This window comes from Phacochoerus africanus, chromosome 8 (assembly GCF_016906955.1).
Source record: "Phacochoerus africanus isolate WHEZ1 chromosome 8, ROS_Pafr_v1, whole genome shotgun sequence".
In the NCBI taxonomy this organism is placed as follows: domain Eukaryota; kingdom Metazoa; phylum Chordata; class Mammalia; order Artiodactyla; family Suidae; genus Phacochoerus; species Phacochoerus africanus.
In genome coordinates, this window is record NC_062551.1 from 4409816 (window position 1) to 4429088 (window position 19273).

At 58.5% G+C, this 19273-nt stretch overlaps 2 protein-coding genes across 2 annotated transcripts; one reads left to right on the forward strand and one right to left on the reverse strand.

Annotated features, from left to right (window-relative positions):
- Nucleotides 1–397: 397 nt before the first annotated feature.
- Nucleotides 398–6319, reverse strand: ADAD2 (adenosine deaminase domain containing 2). Its single transcript, XM_047792912.1, has 11 exons — nt 5961–6319; nt 5813–5929; nt 2661–2801; nt 2311–2358; nt 2100–2225; nt 1869–2019; nt 1621–1788; nt 1316–1545; nt 974–1217; nt 607–727; nt 398–524 (listed from the first exon to the last, which is right to left on the reverse strand). The coding sequence occupies exons 1-11, from the start codon at nt 6280–6282 to the stop codon at nt 420–422; spliced, it is 1773 nt and encodes a 590-aa protein (XP_047648868.1). The 5' UTR covers nt 6283–6319; the 3' UTR covers nt 398–419.
- Nucleotides 6320–10924: 4605 nt separating this feature from the next.
- On the forward strand, nt 10925–19250 carry TAF1C (TATA-box binding protein associated factor, RNA polymerase I subunit C). Its single transcript, XM_047790580.1, is given in 16 exon segments — nt 10925–11069; nt 13272–13410; nt 14326–14407; nt 14581–14678; nt 14756–14845; nt 14941–15014; nt 15617–15855; nt 15950–16066; nt 16138–16255; nt 16339–16410; nt 16519–16654; nt 16738–16836; nt 16838–16882; nt 17332–17506; nt 17588–17725; nt 17803–19250. Coding segments are annotated over 15 exon segments (2592 nt in total). The 5' UTR covers nt 10925–11069; nt 13272; the 3' UTR covers nt 18774–19250.
- The last annotated feature ends 23 nt before the right edge of the window (nt 19251–19273 follow it).

Below are 19273 nucleotides of genomic sequence, written 5' to 3' on the forward strand. Positions count from 1 at the left end.
ACATTCTTGATTTTAATGTGGGCAAGACCCAGGCTTTTGCTCTCTAGCTGGTCTCAGGCTAGGATTCCTGGTTTTTCATCCAGGCTGCCCAGGTTCAACTCCTGAACAGAGAATTAAGATCTCGCTCCAAGCCGTCACTGACTGCTGTCTCTCCGAGGCCGGGGCGACACTGCAGTGATTCTGCGAGGGGGGCTCCAGTCCTGGCCGCCATGGGGGTCTCTCTTTTCACAGAGGAGCTCCAGGCTACCCCACAAAAGCCGACCACACGTGAAACACCAGAAAGAGCTTCTTTATTCCAGGCCCAACGTGCCGCAGCCCCACCCCTCCTGCCAGCGCACCACTCCTATCCTCCGCCCCCACAGCAGCTTCCTCCAGCCGAGACCCCTCCGCCCAGGCACCTCGGCCCCCAGAAGTCTGTTTCAGTTTCTGAACTTGCCCACCAATGGTTTCGAGGGCCAAGCCCCCAGGCCCTGCTGGTCCAGGAGGAGAGACAGCTGCCGGCGAGCCTCCTGGTAGGGCCCGGCCTAGGTGGGAGAGGAGACGGTGAAGAGAGGGTGCCTGCTGGGGGTGCAGGAGAAAGAGGGCTGGGGGAGGGCAGGGGCTGACCTTGGCTGCCTCGTAGGTCTTCAAGGTCAGGAGGTGGGGCCTCCCGAGAGCCCGGGCAGCCTGGCGGAAAGCCCAGAGAAAGGCAGCCTTGCAGAGGCGGGAGGGAGGCCTGGGAGCAGCCCTGAGATGGAGAGAGAAGGTGAGAGGAGAGCCAGCAGGGGCTAAACCACCACGCCTGCTCCACGGCCTCACACCTCCACATGCGACAACCTTAGGGGGCCACGGACTGGGTCACAAAGCTGGTAAGAAGCTGTGCAGGGGTTAGAATGCAAGCTGGTGATGAGATGCACCCTCTTTCCTCCCAGGCAAGGGGACGGGGACCCCTCATCCCCAGGCCCCTCTCTGGCCCAGCCCAGGCTCTACTCACTCAGCCTTCACACGCCCGGTGGCCACGTCCACCACCTCGACATCAGGGTCCCCCAGGCTCCAGTTGAGGCTCAGGCCGTGGCAGGTGTTGGAGTTGGGGTCAGAGGGAGCCACCGAGGGCCCCGTGAACAGGTGCAGTGTGGTCCGGGTGTAGGGAGGAGGCAGACACGGTCCCAAGACCTTGTCTAGGCTGGGCCGGCCGTGGATGGCCCTGCTCACAGACGGGGGGTCATGGCAGGGGTCGGCTGTTGGGGCAGAAGGCACAAGACGAAGTCTGAGTCTCCGCCACCCTCGTCCCACCCCACAGCCCACCTCTGGCCCTCATGCCCTTGAGGGGGCTCACCCAGGACCAGGCTGGTGGCGTAGAGCGGGGGCAGGAAATGGGCCAGCAGGGCGCCACCGAGCCCCAGCACAACCCAGCGTGCCAGCTTGTCACTAGCCGAGAGGCAGCTCACGTGGGTGTCCCGGAGCGCAGGGGCCACGTAGCACACAGGCTTCAGCTCCCCCCGGACATGGGCCTGCAGGCGGGCCGGGGGGCTGTGGCGGAGGCTGCCCTCCGAGGACAGCGGGAGGCTGTGGACCGCAGAACGGGGTCAGGGCTGCTCTCCCGACCGCACGGCCCTGCCCAGCCCCGCGCCCCCCACGTACTAGATGTCGTGGGCGGCTCCCTCAGGGGTGCTGCTGACAAACAGGTGCAGGAAGATCCGGGGCTTGAGGGCGAAGGGGGGCCCGGGCCCCGGCTGGGGGGCCAGCACCGACCGCTCCTGGCCCTTGGGGCCCCCCTGCGTGGCCAGCAGGAGCTGCCGGAACAGGAACCTGGGGGAGGGTGGAGCAGCAGCTGGGGCGGGGGCCCGTCCTGCCCGGGCCCCGGCAGAGGGTCCCCCACCGCCCCTCACCTCAGCAGTGCCCGGCGGGCCACCACGAGCCCATGGCAGTCATGGAGCTGCCGGCCCGAGAAGTCCAGGCGCCCCGCACAGCTGCTGTCACCAGTGCCCAGCGCCACCAGCTGGTAGATCTCCTTGACGTGGCCCCTGGCAGCGGGGACCTCTGCGGGAAAGGGGCGGAGACAGTGGCCTGAGACCAGAGGCCCCGGGGGCCTCCTGAGACCAGGGCAGGGCAAGCCCTACCTCGCTCCAGGATGACGGCAGCCACGGTCCCCTTGCAGGCTCGGTACGGCGAGCTGGCGTCCACCAGGCGGTCAAAGCCGGCGCTGACCACGGCCGCGCAGCGCTGCTCATGAGTCAGGATGTTCTCTGCCCGGGACGGAGAGGGCGGCAGTGGGGGCCCCAGGCCGCGCCCCCTCCCATGCCAGGGTCGGGTCCACAGGGGTCCACCTACCTACGCTGAGAGGGGTGAGGGGAGGCTGGCCAGGGGTCGTCGTGGGCTCTGCAGGAGAGACAAGGGGTGGGCTGCTGTGGGCGCCGGGGTTCTGCCCTCATCCTCCGTTCTTCAACAAGTCCCACCCGCAAGCAGGGTGTGTGGGGGGTCATCTTCCAGAAACCAGAAGTACCTGGGCTGCCCCTCTAGCAGTCCCCACCCCCAGGGTAGGTGGCTTCAAGGGATGTCAGGGGAGGGGTCATTGCCTATCACCCCCCACCGGCTCCCCGCAGGCTGGGTCCTGGTGCCCAGCTCTGCAGCAGCTCGGCCCTACCCACACACGCGCTGCCCCAGGTTACCTGCCCCTGTACCTGGGTTCTCTAGCCGCTGCTGGATGTACTGGAGGGCAGAGAGCGCCGCCTGCTGCTTGGCCTCCAGCTTACTATTGGCAGTGCCCGCAGGGCAGACCACCCCATCCAGCTCCACGCGCACAGAGAAGGGGAGGCAGGGGTCTGCGGAAGGAGGGGCTGAGAAGTAGTGCCTTGCGTCTCACCCTCGGCGTGGGACCTTTCTAGAAGGGCCGAGACACCTGCCCCACCTGAGCCTCCTGACGCCTGCCAGGGAGGACGACCGGAATGAGAGGGAGACAGGCCTGCTCCCTCCTGTCCCCGGCCAGCGTGGGCCTCGGTGTGCACACCGAGGTCAGGCAGTGTGCACAGGCTGTGCCAAGGTCCGGATCCAGGGCTACACTTTCACGGGGTGAGCGTCCTGACTCCCCCTGAGCACGCTGCTCTGTTTCCCTTCTACGTGTGAAGAACACCAAACACTATCGTTTCAGGTGTCATGACAGAGATGAAAATCCTAGAACTGAGGTCACTTGGACAAAGGGCATACGTTTACTTCAGTTCATGGCACTTGCTGGTAACGGCCACTCAACTGTTTCCCAAAGGGATTGTCCTTTTGGAAGAGAACCCGCGTTTCAGACCCCTCCCTGGCACCAAGAGTCATCTACTTTTTTTCGGCTACACAGCATGTGGACGTTTCCAGGCCAGGGATCGAACCAGTGCCTCAGCAGTGCCCCGAGCCAGAGCAGGAACAATGCCAGATCCTTAACTGGTAGGCCACCAAGGGACTCCAAGATTCACCTACTTTAAAAGGGCACCAAGAATGCCAACTTCCTTCTGATGCCAGAGAAAGGCTGGCATCAGGCATGCACCATATGGCAGCCAGCGTGGCAACAATCACACGTGACAATAGCCATCAAAGGATTCAAGAACCACAGGGTGACAGAGTTCTGGGAAGCAGGACAGTCACACCATCTAGAGATGTCCCCCCTCAGATGACCAGTTACGCACCAAGGGGGAAGTGAGGACACCTGCAGATGCCACCCTAGTCAGGCCAACCAGCTGACAGCCCAGTGGCTGGACACACAGCTCACAGGCCTCCTGGTGGGAGGCAGGGACCAGGACACGGGGTTGCCACAGGGGCTCCTGCTGATAACGCATAACCCAAACCCAACCTGGAGGAGATGGGCAAACCCAGGTTGAGAGGCTCTCTACAGAACAACTGGCCCTCACTCTTCAAAACATCAACATCCCAAAGACGGAGGCAGGCCGAGGAATTGTTTCAGATAAAAGGAGATTAAAGAGGCATGAGATGGAGCTCCCATTGTGGCACAGCAGAAACGAATCCGACTAGGAACCATGAGGTTGCTGGTTTGATCCCTGGCCTTGCTCAGTGGGTTAAGAACCAAGCGTTGCTGTGAGCTGTGCTGTAGGTCACAGACGCAGCTCGGATCTGGGGTTGCTGTGGCTGTGGTGTAGGCCGGCAGTCATAGCTCCTATCCAACCCCTAACCTGGGACCCTCCATATGCTATGGGTGTGGCCCTAAAAAGAAAAAAAAAAAAAAAGAGGTGTGTGAGCTAATAGGTCATGCTAGGTTGGAGGAAAAAATGGCAATTATTGTGACTAGTGGCAAGCTTTGAAAGTGAGGGATAATTAGCTGAGGGTAGTATATCAATAGTGAATTTCTAGATTTCCATCCTTGTACCGCAATCATATAAGATAATGTCCTTGTTCTTGGGAAGTGTTTGAGAGCTCAGTAAACCTCCAGATGGTTCAAAACTAACGTGGATATTTATACACAATGGGATAGAACACACAGAGAGACCTGTCAATGTGGCACCTGTGACCTCGAGAATCTGGGTGAAGAGTTTACGGCAGTTCTTTTACCCTATGCTTTGGTATTTTACCAAAATAAAAAATGAGAATGACTAAAAAACATGCCTATCCACGTAAACAGTGGAAAGGGGACCTTGGGCAGCAGGGAGGGCAATACCGCCCAGTGGTTCAGCTCAGGCTCTGAAACCAGACCTCCCGTTCACGGCCACAGCCCCTCTGGCCTCAGTCTCCCCATCTGAAAAGGAGTGGTAAGGGCACTGGGCCTCCATCCCTTGAGGAGAAGCTGGGAGGACCCAGTGAGTTCGTGTGAAGGCCTTCCTTCACCTGGCCCATCATTCGTGCTGAACTGCTTTCCTTACATTCTGCGTTAGTGATGCTCTGGCATTTGCGGATGTAAACCCAGAAGGGCTGACCCTCCCAGGGTAGCTAATTGCCAGAGAATTCCCGTTGCTATAGAAACCAACCAATCCAAAATGCACAACCCAACCAGCAAACTCTCACACAAGCCAACATTTCCCCTGGGGCCACGTACTGGGAAGCACCCCACAACCCCCAAACTTCCTCGGACTCTTGTCTTACTCAATCCTAAGCTTACTCAGCATACCTACCCTGTCTCAGCCTTTTCCCTCTCCTGTCCTACCTCCTGAGCTCCCTCACTGCTTTCTCACATGGCCCTGCATGGCCAGCTGCGCCTCCTGTTTCTAGGGATTTGTACCCACTTTTTCCTTCATCGTTCTCACGTGTGCTGTCTTGCCGTACTTGAGTAAAACAAATCCCAGGTAGATTTTTTTTTTTTAACACATTACCTTTTCTTGAGCTGTTCAGTTGGCTCTTCCCAGGAAGTTTTAAAATGCTCCCAGAGTTTAAGGAATGAGTCTCCTGTTTCCTCCTTAGAAGCAGGGAAAGTGCTGGCCCACAGCTGAGAACCTGAATTCAGAACCTAGTGTATTGCTGTGTGTTGGGGATGGAGGAGTGGGTTGTAATGACGATCCCTCTAGGCAGTGTTACCCTTACCAAACTGTTGGATGGGGTGGGGGGACTGGTCCTCTCCATTGTTGCCATGGCAACTGTAATTGCAAGTAATTGGCCCTCCACAAGGCCTGCTGAGAGGCTGGGGGGGGGGTTGAGGCAGGTCCTCTAACCAACCCAAGCCCCGAGTTTCCAATGCGGTTTCACCTTACCGTGACCTGCCAGTTAGATGTCTAGTGTACCTGATGTTCCGAGCACCACGCTGTGCCCTGCAGGGCCTAGCTCGAGCCCTAGGCTCAGGCCCAGCTCACAGTCCGCCTGGCATTTGGGGTCAGTCCAGGGTGCGCTGCCGTCCCAACCCCCTGGGCCTCACCTGCTGTTTGGTCCTCTCGAAAGACCAGAGAGACGCCCAGACTCGCCGCGTACTCAGTAAGCAGGGTCACGGCCTGGCTGGGCGGCGGGTTTTTGAGCTGCAGGTCCAGCCGTCTGGCTGCCGTTGGGAAGTCCTCGGCGGGCCCTGCGGGACGGGACAGAGACCCTCGGGAACCTCCCCATCCGTCCGCCCGAGTCTTCCTGTGCCCGGCCTTCCCCCAGTTCCCCAACTCTGGCCCCAACCCCAGGCCCACCATCCCCCGCTGCCGCCGAGGCCTGGAGCTGCCCGCCTGGGCCTTGCTCATCGTCCTCTGTGTTGCGGGCGGGCCCGGCCTCCCAGGGGTCTTGACCCAGGCTGGCCGAGGGCCTCCAGGGACTGGGTCCCGGGTTGATCTTCAAAGACGCCGCCAGGCGGGGCTTCCTGCGGCCACCGTCGTCAGCGCCTGGGGCTGCACTGGCCTGGGAAGTCATAGTGGGAAACGAAGACCCGAGGGGACAGGGGGCACGTTCTGGCGCCACCCGCGCCCTTTTACACGCGCGGGCAGGCTCCCGCGTGGGGAGCACGTGCCACAAGCTGGCAGACGAGGAGCTCCGCCTCCGGCCTCGCTGCTAGCCAATTGGAGCCCACAAAGCTGTGGCCGACAGAGGCCCCAGCCAATGGGAAGGCCAGTCTCCCAGGTAGCTGGAGCCTGGAGGTGGACTGAGTGGCCACCTGGCCAACAACCTACTTCTCGGGTGGGGCTTTGGGCTCAAGGTTGGGGTCGGGGGGCTGGGCACTCCCATGAGCCTCTTCTCTACCCTTGAGCAGTGCCGAGGGGGCGAAGAGGCCAGGGGAGGGGTCAGGAGACCCCGGTCTAGCACCTCCCTCCTGCTCCTGCCTAGGACGCCTTCAAACCACACCCCATCCTACCAGCCCACCCTACGCCGTTTAACTGAGCCTGGGGCGGGGGCGTCCTCATTCCATCAGTGAAGGTGTATTCAACTGTAGCAGCCCCGCAGAATCTTTAGGACCTACCTTTTAAAACTGTTCACCGCAGGCCTTCCTGAAGCCAACCGTAAGTGCTCTACGTGCGCTTTCATAAACATTAGTTTTTTCGTGCCCTGCCACCCCTTTTTTTCAGAATGGATGTGGAGTTGCTCATTAAGAAGATCGCAAGACCTCAATTAAGATGACGGACTAGGAACGAAGGAGACATAAACATAAAATGAGGTTGGGGAGGAAAACCATTTACGCTGGCCTGCTATGCTGCAATACAATTTTAATAGTCTTATAGGAGCCAGTGAGTGGGAAAACGACCAGTAACGCAGTTCACAGCCTGTAAGTTTTGTCACTGTTGTTGCTGCTGTCTACTCTGGGTGTGACAACGCTAACTGGAATTAGGGCAGAGTGGTTCCCTATTCCCACCCCCGGCACAGGAGAAGCAGTTGGGAGAACTGGTAGCATGTGACTTGGGAAGAACAGGGGCAGAGCGCAGGATAGATTCAATCTCCTAGATGTTTCAAAAACTGGCATCAGGAAAAACAGTTCTGTGTGTGTGTGTGTGTGTGTGTGTGTGCATGCGCGTGAGCAGTCCAGAGAGACTAGAGGGATGGCATAGCGGGTGTCCAGAAATGGAACGATGGCTACACAAATGAGACTTCACCCGCTTTGGCAAACCCAGAAATGTCACCAACAGGAAGTTGCATGAACACTTGGTGATATATTCAGACAATGGACTATTACTCAGTAATGAATTTTTTTTAAAAAAAAGGAAACATAGCACAAAGGAACCTTTCCACAGAAAAGAAACTCATGGACGTGGAGAACAGACTTGTGGTTGCCAAGGGGGAGGAGGAGGGAGTGGGATGGATTGGGAACTTAGGGTTAATAGATGCAGACTATTGCCTTTGGAATGGATTAGCAATGAGATCCTGCTGTGTAGCAGTAGGAACTATGTCTAGTTGCTTATGATGGAGCATGATAATGTGAGAAAAAAGAATGTATACGTGTGTGTCACTGGGTCACCCTGCTGTACACTAGAAAATTGGCAGAACACTGTAACCCAGCTATAAGGGAAAAAATAAAAATCATTATCTATACAAAAAAAGGAAACTATTGTTACATGCATAATCACATATATCTGTGAAGTGAAAGAAACCAGACTGAAAAATACTATCTTTCACATGATTCTATTTATATAAAGTTCTTGAGCTGGCAAAATTCATCTGTAGTGATGGCAGCAATATGGTTACTTCTTCAAGGAGGTATGGACTGGAAAGTGACCAGGGAATTTTCTGGAGTGATGGAATTGTTCTCTGTCCTGATTGGGGTGGTGGTCAGGTGTGTTCACATGCGTGTATAACTTGATGGGCGTCCACTTGAGACTTGTGCATTTTATTGCATGATAAGTATCTATCAGTAACAAGAAGAAACCTTAACAGCTTATCTGTAGAAAGAAGGAAGGAAGAAACGCAACTGGCTTTGTGCAGAAGCTCGATGGATGTGCTGTGGAACAGGGGTGTGGCTGGCAAAATAATTGTCCCCAGAGATGTTTACATCCTGATGAGCACAGCCTATGGATGTGGTGTATCGTATGGCAAGGGGGACCTATGGCTGCAGGGGGAATTAAGGTTTGTAATCAGCTGAATTTAAGAGAGGAAGATTAGCGTGGATTATCTGGGTGGGCCCAAGTGTAATCACAAGGGTCTTGAAACCAGAAAGAGACAGAAAAGTCAGAATCAAAGAGATGATATCATAAGAAAGACTCATCGGGCCATTGTGGCCGTTCAGGGTGGAAGGAGCCATGAGCTAAGCTATGCAGGCAGCTTGCAGAAGCTGGAAAAGGCAAAAAAAAACAAAAAACAAAAAACCAACAACAACCACAAAAAACTCTTCCCTCACCCTCCGGAAAGGAACATGGCCCCACTAACACCTTGAATTTAGTGCATTGAGACCCTTTTCAGGCTTCTGACCTCTAGAATTATATGATATTGTGTTGTCTAAAGCCACTGAGTTTGTTGGAATTTGTTACAGCAGCAGTAGGAAGCTAATATATATGACCCTCAATTTTTGCAAGGGATACATACCCGGAAAATAATTTTGAAAAACCATGTAGCCCCTAATTTTTTAGTCATAAGTATAAGTAGTTACAAAAGTTGCAATTTCTAATTTATTATATATTGTAATCATCTTTCTGATAGAGTTTCACACAAACTGTGGAGATGCAGACGTAGCTAATCCTTTTTAGGGGAAACACTCTCCAAGTGATTTTTTTCTTTTTAGGGCCGCACCTCTGGCATATGGACGTTCCCTGGCTAGGGGTTGAATCAGAGGTGCAGCTGCCAGCCTACACCACTGCCACAGCAATACTGGATCTGAGATAGATCCGAAACCTATGCCTGAGCTTGCAAGAACAGCAGAAGCTTCACCAAGGAGCAACGCCAGGGATTGAACCCACTTCCTCATGGACACTGTGTCAGGTTCTTAAGCCACTGAACCACCATGGGAACTTTCATTTTTGCAGTGGCCCCCTTGTTAGGCCCTCATCTCCGGCCACACTCCCCTGAGGAGAAGAAAGCTTGGAACCATCTGATTCCAAGCACTTCCCAGATAAAGTCTGTACAGATGGAAGCTGTGGACTTGGAAATTGATTATTTTTATTTTTTGTCTTTTTAGGGCTGCACCCACAGCATATGGAGGTTCCCAGCTAGAGGTCGAATCAAAGCTACAGCTGCCAGCCTATGCCACAGCCACAGAAGCATGGAATCTGAGCCATGTCTGTGACTTACACCAACAGCTCAAGGCAATGCCAGATTCTTCTTCTTTTTTTTTTTTTTTTTTTTGTCTTTTTGCCCTTTCTAGGGCCACACCTGCGGCATATGGAGGTACCCAGGCTAGGGGTCTAATCGGAGTTGTAGCTGCCAAGCCTGCGCCAGAGCCACAGCAACACGGGATCCTAGCCGCGTCTGCAACCTACACCACAGCTCACAGCAACGCCTCATCCTTAACCCAGTAAGCAAGGCCAGGGATGGAACCCACGTCCTCATGGATACTAGTCAGGTTCCTTAACCACTGAGCCATGACGCGAACTCTTGGAAATTGATTCTTTAAATGAATGGTTCTCAAAGTGCGGTGCCTGGACCAGCAGCATCAACATCTCCGGAAACTCATTAGATATGCACATTCTTAGATCACATCCCAGACCTACTGAACCAGGAAACCCCGGGGGTGGGGCCCAGCAAACAGTTATAACAAGCTCTCGGGATTCTGGCACACACTCAGATTTGAAAACTCCCGGCCTGGATAATGGTAATATTTGTGATTGACCAGTAGTTCTTAAAGGGTGTTCTCCCTACAAGCAAAATCGTCATCACCTGGCAACTTAGGAATACAATTTATCAGGCCCCAGACTCACAGAACCAGAAGTTCTGTTTTAACACACACTCCAGGTGATGCCAATGCTAGTTAGACTTTGAGAAACAATGCCTAAAGCTGTATTTGCCTGACCACTGGGAAAGCCTCATGCGCTCCCATGGGTACCAGAACCTCTACTTGTAAAGCCTGTTTCATAGTATATAAGGACAATTAGTAGGATTCCTGCTGACTAATGAAGTGCCTGGCTGACAGTAGGTGCTCAGTGTTTGTTGAGTGAATTAATACAACAATCCTGAAATATGGGAAGTTAGTTAAGCACAGGTGGGGTTCGCATGGCCATCCACCTGGACTTCACTATTGGAATTTTTTTTTTGCCTTTTTGTATTTTTCTAGGGCTGCACTCCTGGCATATAGAGGTTCCCAGGCTAAGGCCGCCAGCCTACGCTAGAGCCACAGCAATGCTGGATCTGAGCCGCATCTGTGACCACAGCTCAGGCCAATGCCGGATCCTTAACGCACTGAGCGAGGCCAGGGATCAAACCCGTAACCCCCTGGTTCCTAGTGGGATTCCTTAACCACTGAGCCACCACGGGAACTCCCACTATTGGATTTTGACGGGATTTTGTTTCTACTGCCCACAGGGCCGCCTCCACCCCCCATTCCCCCTCCGCCCGGGAGGTGGCGCTCTGGGGCGCCCATGAGGCCAGGCTGGGAGGCGGGACTTCCTGCCTTCGAGGAAGTACTTCTGGCCCAGCCCGGAAGTCGGAATATTCGCTGTTGTGGGAGGTCCCGTGGGGGGAGTTGCGGCTTGGGTTCAGCTTTCGGGCTCCCTCGTGGCGCGAGGGTCAGGCGAACGGCCCGCGGAGGTTCGTTTCTCAGACGACCACGGCGAAGCCTAGGCCACGTAAGTGTGCACGCCGCCCGGCCGGGACTCAGAGGCAGGTCCCTCTGCTCAGGTCCGCGGGCTCCGAAGTGGTTTATTAGCAGCCGCTGGCTCCCAGAGTTGGGAGGATCCCGCCGCTGTAAAGCGTGGTAGCAGCAACTGTCTGACACCCAGCGCTTGGTGCGAAATCTGTCTTGCTATTGTTGGGTTGAACTTCTGGAGCCTGGAGGTGGATGGGAAGGGCTTGGACGAGTGGATGTCTGAAGGGAAGGGCTGCCAGCATCCACTCTCCCATCCTCTGGCAGGCGCACCTTTTGCCGTGCCCGGCCTGGAATTAATGCCGGTGACTAACCCTGCATCCTTGGATGTCGAAAGGGGCTTGGTGAGCCCAGCCCGAGGGCGGGAAGTCGAGGCTGTCTTGTCTTGGGGCTTCTCTGAGATCAAGGGCTCCACCAGCGCCCTCAGCCTATGTATTTTTAAGGCTGTTTGGTTTCTTCTCTCTTCCATTCGTTCTGGATTTGTTCCTTCAGCTTATAGATGTTGATTGTTACTATGTAGCAAATACCAAGGCACTGGGGATAAAGTCCCTTCCATGGGGACTCTTAGAACAGTTTGGAATCACATAGCTTCATCTGTAAGTCTCTAACCCCACACCGGAAGGCGTTCTTAGGAGGAAGGGTGCAGGGTGTTGTGGGCTAGGGTTGGGAGAACTGGCAGAAGTGTCCTGACTCGCAATCTGAAGGGTGAGTAGGATTTTTGTAGGTGGGTAGGAAGGGCAATGGGGCTCATTCTAAGCAGAGAGATAGCGATAAAGGGTCCTGCAGTGAAAAGACACATTCCCGCCACTGCCCTCTCCTGTTACGGAAAAGAGAATGACAGCAGCAGCCCCACGCCAGGATCTCAAGAATGAATCAGATACTGTCTCTGCTTCTGGAGAGCAGTCTCGCAGAAGAGAGAAGACTACACAGAAACCACAAGTAGAATGAGGCTGACGTGCCCAGAGAAACACATTCATTCATTTGACAAGTATTTACTTCACTTACACTTCACGGGGTGCTGAGGGTACATGGATGTTAGAGGTTACAAAGTAAACAGGCACAGTGCACCTGCTGTTGCTGGGGAAAGGGTTTTCCTTCCTGAAACTCTCATGCTGGTGTTTGCTTCTGGATGCACAGGAAAGCAAGTAGTGGTTCCGAACTTGGACTTTGAGTCTGGTGGAGGATCACACTGTTGGCCTTGGGAAAGTTACTCTTTGCTGAGCCTCAGGGTCCTGAACTCTGTCTTAGAGGCAGAGGAAGAGTGAGACATGTAGTACCTTTGTCTGGCATGCTGGTGCTCAGTCAGTGAGCGCTGCTGTTATTTTTGTGGTTAATTAAAAAAGGGAAGAGGGATTTGGTGTTCCAGTTGTGGCTCAGTGGGTTAAGAACCCAACTAGTATTCATGAGGATGCAGGTTCAAACCCTGGCCTCGCTCAGTGGGTTAAGAATCTGGTGTTGCCATGAGCTGTGGTGTAGGTTGCAGACTCGACTCAGATCCCTCGTTGTTCTGGCTGTGGTGTAGGCCGGCAGCTGTAGCTCCGATTCCACCCCTAGCCCAGCAACTTCCACTTGCTGCAGGTGTAGCTGTAAGAAGAAATGGGAAGAAAGAAAAAGGAGGGATTGTTTTTCTGCTTTTCTGGGACACTTTGTATTTACCAAAGGCCTTTGATGTAAATTTATTATTCAACACACAGTCAGCTGCATTTTTTGGAAGGTACTTTACCTGTCAGTGGGAAGGCAGACAAATAAGATTCGTTGTCCCTGGCTTTGGGGGGACTTGAGTTTGTCTTGAGCGTGTCGTCTGAGGATGTATAATTAGGATATATGAAGGAGCGGGATGGAAGCTGACCCCTTGCCACCTGACTTGGTCCCGTCACCTACCTCCGGGTTCATTCCCTGGCTGCCTGGTTGTTCAGGGGGTGCCACATGCCTTCTGCCTCTGTGAAAACCACACCCTCGGCCATCCCCTCCCCTCCCTCCTGGCTGGCTGGTTGGTGTTCATGGAGCACTTATTACTGTCTGGCACTAGGCTGCATGTTTGTTCTTTGTTAGCTGCTTCCCCAAAGAAACTCTCCCGCCCTCGGGGCCCTTTTTGCCTTCCCTGCCTTCCCAGGAACACTGGCAGCTGCCGGCAGGTTCGGGTCTCTGAGCAAGGCCAGTGTGACGTGTGGCTCTCGTTTTCCAGGATGGACTTCCCCAGCCCGCTCCCGCCCTCTTTGTTTATGACCGGCCCCCTTGGTCTGAGCGGTGTCCCTGATGTTTCCTTCATGTGCAGCTGGAGAGACGCACTGACGCTGCCGGAGCCCCAGCCCCGGGCCTCTGAGGTGAGGGTGGCGGGGGGAGCCCGGGTGGTGCGCCTGGCCCCCCCGCTCCTCGCACAGATCCGCGCCGGAATCCTCTCCTTTGGGGACCAGGGATGCTCTGCCGTCCACCGAGGGTTCCTGAGCGGGAGCTGTTGGCTTGCTTTCCTGCCTCCCTCTCCCTCTTCTTTCCTTCCTCTATCTGTCCAGCAAAGACTCACTGAACAGCCACTCCTGTGGGCCAGCTGCCTTCCGGCCTGGCATCCAGTGTAAGTCAGATGCTCTCCCTGCCCCAGGGGAACAGAGTGAGCTTGAGAGAGAATAGACGAGTGAACAGGCCCAAGGATGAGATCACTACAGAGTAAGCGAAATCCAAAGGATGCCCATCCAGCCCAGTGGGCCGGGGGCGCAGGGGTGGGCAGACCTCCTCAAAGCCTAAGCCAAAGGGTTACACCAGGCAGAGGCTGTGGGGGGGGTGGGGCGTGTTCCTTGGCAAGGCTTCCCTGAGATTGCCCCTCCAGGAGCCTAACTTGCTGGCTTCCTGGCAGGGAGCTGAGCTGTCTCAGGCCAGCCCCGCCTTGGGAGTGGGGCGGCCTGTAGGTGCCCTGAGTTAGTGACCACACAGTCTCTTGGGTGTCAGTGAGATTCAATTGGGATTCGGGTTGGCGGGTAAAGGCTCAAGGGCCTGTTTGAGAGCCAGTGGAGCCTGGAGGTCAAAGCACAGACTGAAGTCAGGCCGCTGGGCTCCAGTCCCAGCCGTCGACTTGACTGGCTGTTGCCTGGGACAGGGGACGGCCTCCCTGGGCCTCCATGGTCTTCGTCCGTAGAGCGACCGATATGGCTCCTCGCGCAGATGGAAGGAGCTAGGGAAGGACAAGAGCGAGCGAGGCCCTGGCCAGGAGCACCCTGTCACGTATGGCCGTGGTTGTGTTTCCTCAGGACGGGGCGCCACGCGTGGCCAAGCGCCTGCTCTGGGAGCTGGACGCCCCCGGGCCGCTTCCCCTGCTGCCTCCTGGTCCCGGTAAGGACCTCCAGCCCTGGGGCCCCTCCCCGTGCTCCCAGCTGCACCTTTTCCCCGAGGCCCTTTCCTCTCCCAGCTGATTCCTTCCGCCCCACAGGGTCCTTGGCACCTCTGGGCACCTGGGCCACCCAGCCCCGCTCCTGGGCCCTTCCCCAGCCTCCCTCTTCCCTCAGATCCCTGGGATCCTGGCGTGACTGCCCGGGACCTGCTTTTCCGGGGAGGCTACAAGTTCCGGAGACAGCCCCGAGCCGTGCTGGATGGCACTGAGCAGGTAGGTGGCCCCTCCCGGGGGGACGTGCTGTGCAGCTGGGGCCGCGCCTAGTGACCCCACCTCCTCTCCTCCTGCAGCTCAGCCGGTTCTTGTGGGACCATGGGGACATTGCCTTTGCACCCCTGGGGCAGCTGATGCTGGAGAATTTCAAACTGGAGGGAGCGCAGGTGCGTACCCCCTGGCCAGCCAGGAGAGGGGCCCCCCCACTTCACGCCGGGGTGAGCCCCAGGCTGTGTGAGCTTGACGAGGCCTTTCCACGCAGGGCCGCTCTAAGAAGACGACAGTGGTCAGTGTGAAGAGGCTCCTCGAGGACCTCGGTGGACACCAGCCCTGGGGGCAAGTGGCCAGTGAGGGTGGGATGGGTAGGCCTCCCCGGGGGTGGGCAGTGGAAGGAGCCAGGGCACAGATGCTGGTTTTTGTCACAGTTGCTTTCACATCACCGCCCCCGCCGCCCCCCAGTGCAGTCACGAGCCGTACTTGCTCATACAGAGCTCCCACCTGCACTAAGGGGAGGAGGGACTGTACATCCATGGACTCCAGGCATGGCTGCATCCAGGTGTTCAGATGTTAGTAGGGCTCTACCTCTTGTATTTTCTCATCCACTTGCCTTTGCCTGGCCTAATTCTTAGACAGGCTGTTTCCAAGGGGCAGCAGGATGACTTAGGAGTCCAGGGAAGGGGCCACTGTCCTCTCTGAGACATCACGCCCGGGAAAGGTGTGATTGGCCTGGCGTGGCTGAGCTGATCACTCCGACCAGGGGCAGTGGCCGACTCCGAGTGGCCAGGTCTGGGTCGTGACACCGCAGCACAGGAAAAGGGTGGGTGGTTTCCCGAAACAAAAAGTGCTAGGTTGATGAAAACCTGCGACGACACCTGGCTTCCCTTGGGATGGTCCCCTGTCCCCCACAGCCTGACCCTCCTGCTGTCCTCTCCCCGCAGCTGTCCCTGGGCTTACCTCAGCTACCGCCAGCGCCGGTTCTCCATCCTCGGGGGCCCGATCCTGAGCACGTCGGTGGCGAGTCTCCTGGGAGAGCTGCTGCACGAGGAGCTGGCCCTGCGGTGGCAGCAGCTGCTCCTGGATGACACCTTCACCGGGGGCGCGCTGGCCTGGGTGCCCGGGAGGACGCCAGTGGCCGGGCAGCTGGTCTACCCCGCGGGAGGTGCCCTGGACAGGCTGTGTATCCTTCCTTGCTGGGCATGGTCAGGGATGGGCAGGAAGGTGGGGGCTTGAATGACCAGAGCTCACGATCTCATCCTTAGTGAGGGGTACAGATTTCCAGAAGGTCAGTCTGACCCCAGGCGGTGAGCCCCGGGTTCTCGGAGGCCCTGGCCACATCCAGCTCCGGGGACCCGTCCGGCAGGTGGTGACCCGCACCGTGCAGGGAGAAGGTGAGGCCCACAGACGCTCCCTCCTGCGCCCACTGACCCACCGCTCGCGCCTGACCCTCTCCATCCTGCAGCTCTCCTGGCTGTCCGCTCTGACTACCACTGTGGCCTGTGGAAGGTCGGGAAGCAGGGCCAGCCGGCCCCGCTGCAGGTGCTGCAGGTCGAGAAGGGGGCCACAGGGATCAGCCTCAGGTGAGGGGGCTCAGTGGGGCGGGTCTCGTGGAGACGGACGTGGAGAGGGGGCGGGCCAGCATTGACCCCTGTGTGCCCCGTAGCCCTCACCTGCCCGGAGAGCTGGTCGTCTGCAGCCATTCTGGAGCCGTCTGCCTGTGGACCCCCCAGGACGGGTAATGCCCCTTCCCCACAAAACCCCTCCCCACCAGCACATGGCTCCCCCCATGTGCTGGACCCCGGGCCAGCGCGCCTGTCCCCCGACACCCGGCCGTCTCCCTAAGGCTGCGGCAGATCTACAAGGACCCCGAGACCCTCGCGTTCCAGGACCCCTCTCCCTGGCGCTGGGCAGACTTCACTGCCCACCCTCGAGTGCTGACTGTGGGTGATCGCACGGGGGTGAAAGTGGTGGACACGCAGGTGAGGGCAGAGCCGGGCCCCGGTGGAGGAGGGCAGCGGGGGGCGCCGTGGCCCATGGGAGCCTGACCTGGGCGGCTCCCCAGGGCCCACCGGGCTGCGGTCTGCTGCTTTTCCGCGGAGGGGCCGAAGCCTCGTGCCAGAAGGGGGAACGTGTGCTGCTCACCCAGTACCTAGGGGGGGTGCAGTCCCGAGTCCCTGTATGCCACACTACACCTCGTCTGCACCCAGGTGAGTGGGGCCTTCTCCTCCGTCCTGCACTGTCTCACGTGTCGCTGGAGATGGTCCAGGACAACTGCAGGGGGTGGGTGGGGGTGGGGGTCAAAGCTGGACGACCCCCCTGCATGTCAGCTAAAGAGGAACAGCGCCCCCACCAAGCCGCCCGAGGACCCTGGGGTTAGTGGTGTGTCTCAACCATGGGTCCAGGGTGGGTGAGCTCGGGAAAGGTGGGGAAAAGCCTCTCCTGAGACCCTTCTCCCAGCACCGCCTGCTCGGAAAGGCCTCCCGAGCAGGGCTGGGCAGGTGGAGCCAGAGAAGGGGCTGGGCCGGGAGTTCTGTGACCCCCTCAGAGCCATGTGGGGTCCTGGAGAGGGCCATGGGGCCACCCGGGGAGACCCGTCCGTCACACCCCTCCCCCATGCCCCAGTCACCTCCCCCACGTCTTCTTTCCGGGCCCCCAGTTCTCCCTCTACCTGGTGGATGAGCGCCTCCCCCTGGTGCCCCTGCTCAAGTGGAACCACGGCCTGCCCTCCGCTCCCCTGCTGGCCCGGCTGCTGCCCCCACCCCGCCCCGGCTGCCCGCGGCCGCTGCTCCTGGCAGGCCAGGCCGGGGAGCTGCAGCTGCTGCAGCTGGCAGGTGAGGGGCCAGGCGCCGGTGGGGGCGGGAGCGGGCGGGGCTGGGCCTGGGCAGGGCCTCAGCCGTCTGTCTTTCCTCCAGGAGAGGGGCCCTCCACAGCTCGGCTGGCCGGGCCCCCCCAGTCCCTCCCTTCCAGGAGCGACTCCCTCTCTGCCTTCCCCCTGCTGGAGCCCAGGAGGCAGAAGTGGCTGCAGGAGCGTCTGAAGGCGCCCACCATAGGTGCGCTGGGGCGACAGAGTGGGACTGGAGAGCCGCACAGCCGCCAGGCCGTGGGGTCACTGTCATTCTGTCTCCAGGTCTGGCCGCCACCATCCCGCCCTCTGCCCCCCCGTCGATCCTGTCACTCTTCCAACTTTCAGCAGCGGGAGACGTCTTCTACCAGCACCTCCACCTCCAGGCAGACCCCGGGCCCGACTCCACTGCCTCCACAGCCTCCTGGACCCCCCAGGCCACTGCCCGCTGCAGGCGGTGGCTGGAGGCCCTGCTGGAGGTGCCCCCGGCTGCCCCTGTGTGGGCCGCACCCACCTTCTCCCACCGCCGCCTGCTGCGCTGCTTTGAGCGACAGCAGCTTGACAGGAAGCTGCCCGAGGGCCTGCGCGCGGCCATGGCCCAGGGGCGGCTCCTGCGGCGGAGGGACCTGGGCCTGCCCCCCACTGAGGAGCGGCCCCCCGCCCCTGAGCCCGGCCCCGGGGACGAGCTCAGCGAGCGTCTGGAGGCAGCCTGGGAAGGCCGGGTGGCAGCCTGGTGGCAGAGACGGCAGGGCCCCAGCTCGGGGCCCGAGAAACAGCCCAAGCGGCCCAAGCGCCGGACTCAGCTGTCCAGCACCTTCTCCTCACTCAGCGGCCGCCTGGATCTCTCGGATGCCCCCAGCCCCCCTCCCAACCCAGACTGGACACCTGCTGAGGCTCGGCCTCAGCCCCCAGTGACCCCGCCCTCCCAGGACTTGACCCAGGAGCCATGGGCCCACGGTGTCCCCTCGGAGCGGCAGCAGACCCTTCGCGACTACATGGCTGAGCTGCCTCTCCGAGGGGACACCCCAGGGGGGGCCTCTGTCCCCTCCTCCCAGACCTCCAGCGTCCGGGCCACCCCCTCGAGGAAGCAGGCCCTCCGGGACTGCTCAGTCAGGCTGCCACTCCGAGGGGACACTCCCGGGGGTGCCACCGTGTCCTCCTCCCAGGCCTCCAGCATCCGGGCCACTCCCCGACAGCTGGCAGCCGTCCCCTCCGGCTCTCAGCCACAGCGGAAGAAGCCCCGCATGGGTTTCTGAGGCCGGACACGCCGCCCACCTGAGAGCCCCTCGCCCCAACCCGCTGTGCCTTTGGTGGTTGAAGCGGGAAATGGAGAGCAGTCTCCAGGGTGCAGCGCCTCCTGCTTCCTGAAGGCCCTTGAGACCATAGGTGGCAGAAGCGAGGAGGAGCCATGTGGAAGGAAGGACGACAACCGGTCATTTCCCCTGTAGCTCCCACTCCAGGCCGGCCTGAAGGTCAGCAGCGCCGGGACCCCCTCCCGCCACAGTGTCGGGCTGGAGAGCAGGGCCTCCGGCAGCCGAGGGCTCCGCTGCACGCGGCCACCGTGCCATTGGGGTGCCCGTGCAGGCTCCTGCGTGGTGGGTGATGGTGAAAGGAGCTGCCACAGAGCTGCTGGTGCTCCTGCGTGTGTGTGAGGAAGTTTCTGTCACGATCTGATGTTTTGTAGGGGAGGCACTTTGGACCCCGTTTAGGGGTTGAATAAACTTGTTGGCTGAGCCGTTTTGCACGGTCATGTTTC

What these genes read in the sequence shown, in the direction of transcription:
- ADAD2 (XM_047792912.1), bottom strand. Translation starts at nt 6,282, where the DNA reads ATGACTTCCCAGGCCAGTGCAGCCCCAGGCGCTGACGACGGTGGCCGC. An exon ending in GCAGCGGCTAGAGAACCCAG is followed by an intron (nt 2,359 to 2,660) that starts GTACAGGGGCAG and finishes TCTCTCCTGCAG; the next exon opens with AGCCCACGACGACCCCTGGC. An exon ending in GCCCGCCGGGCACTGCTGAG is followed by an intron (nt 1,789 to 1,868) that starts GTGAGGGGCGGT and finishes ACCCTCCCCCAG; the next exon opens with GTTCCTGTTCCGGCAGCTCC.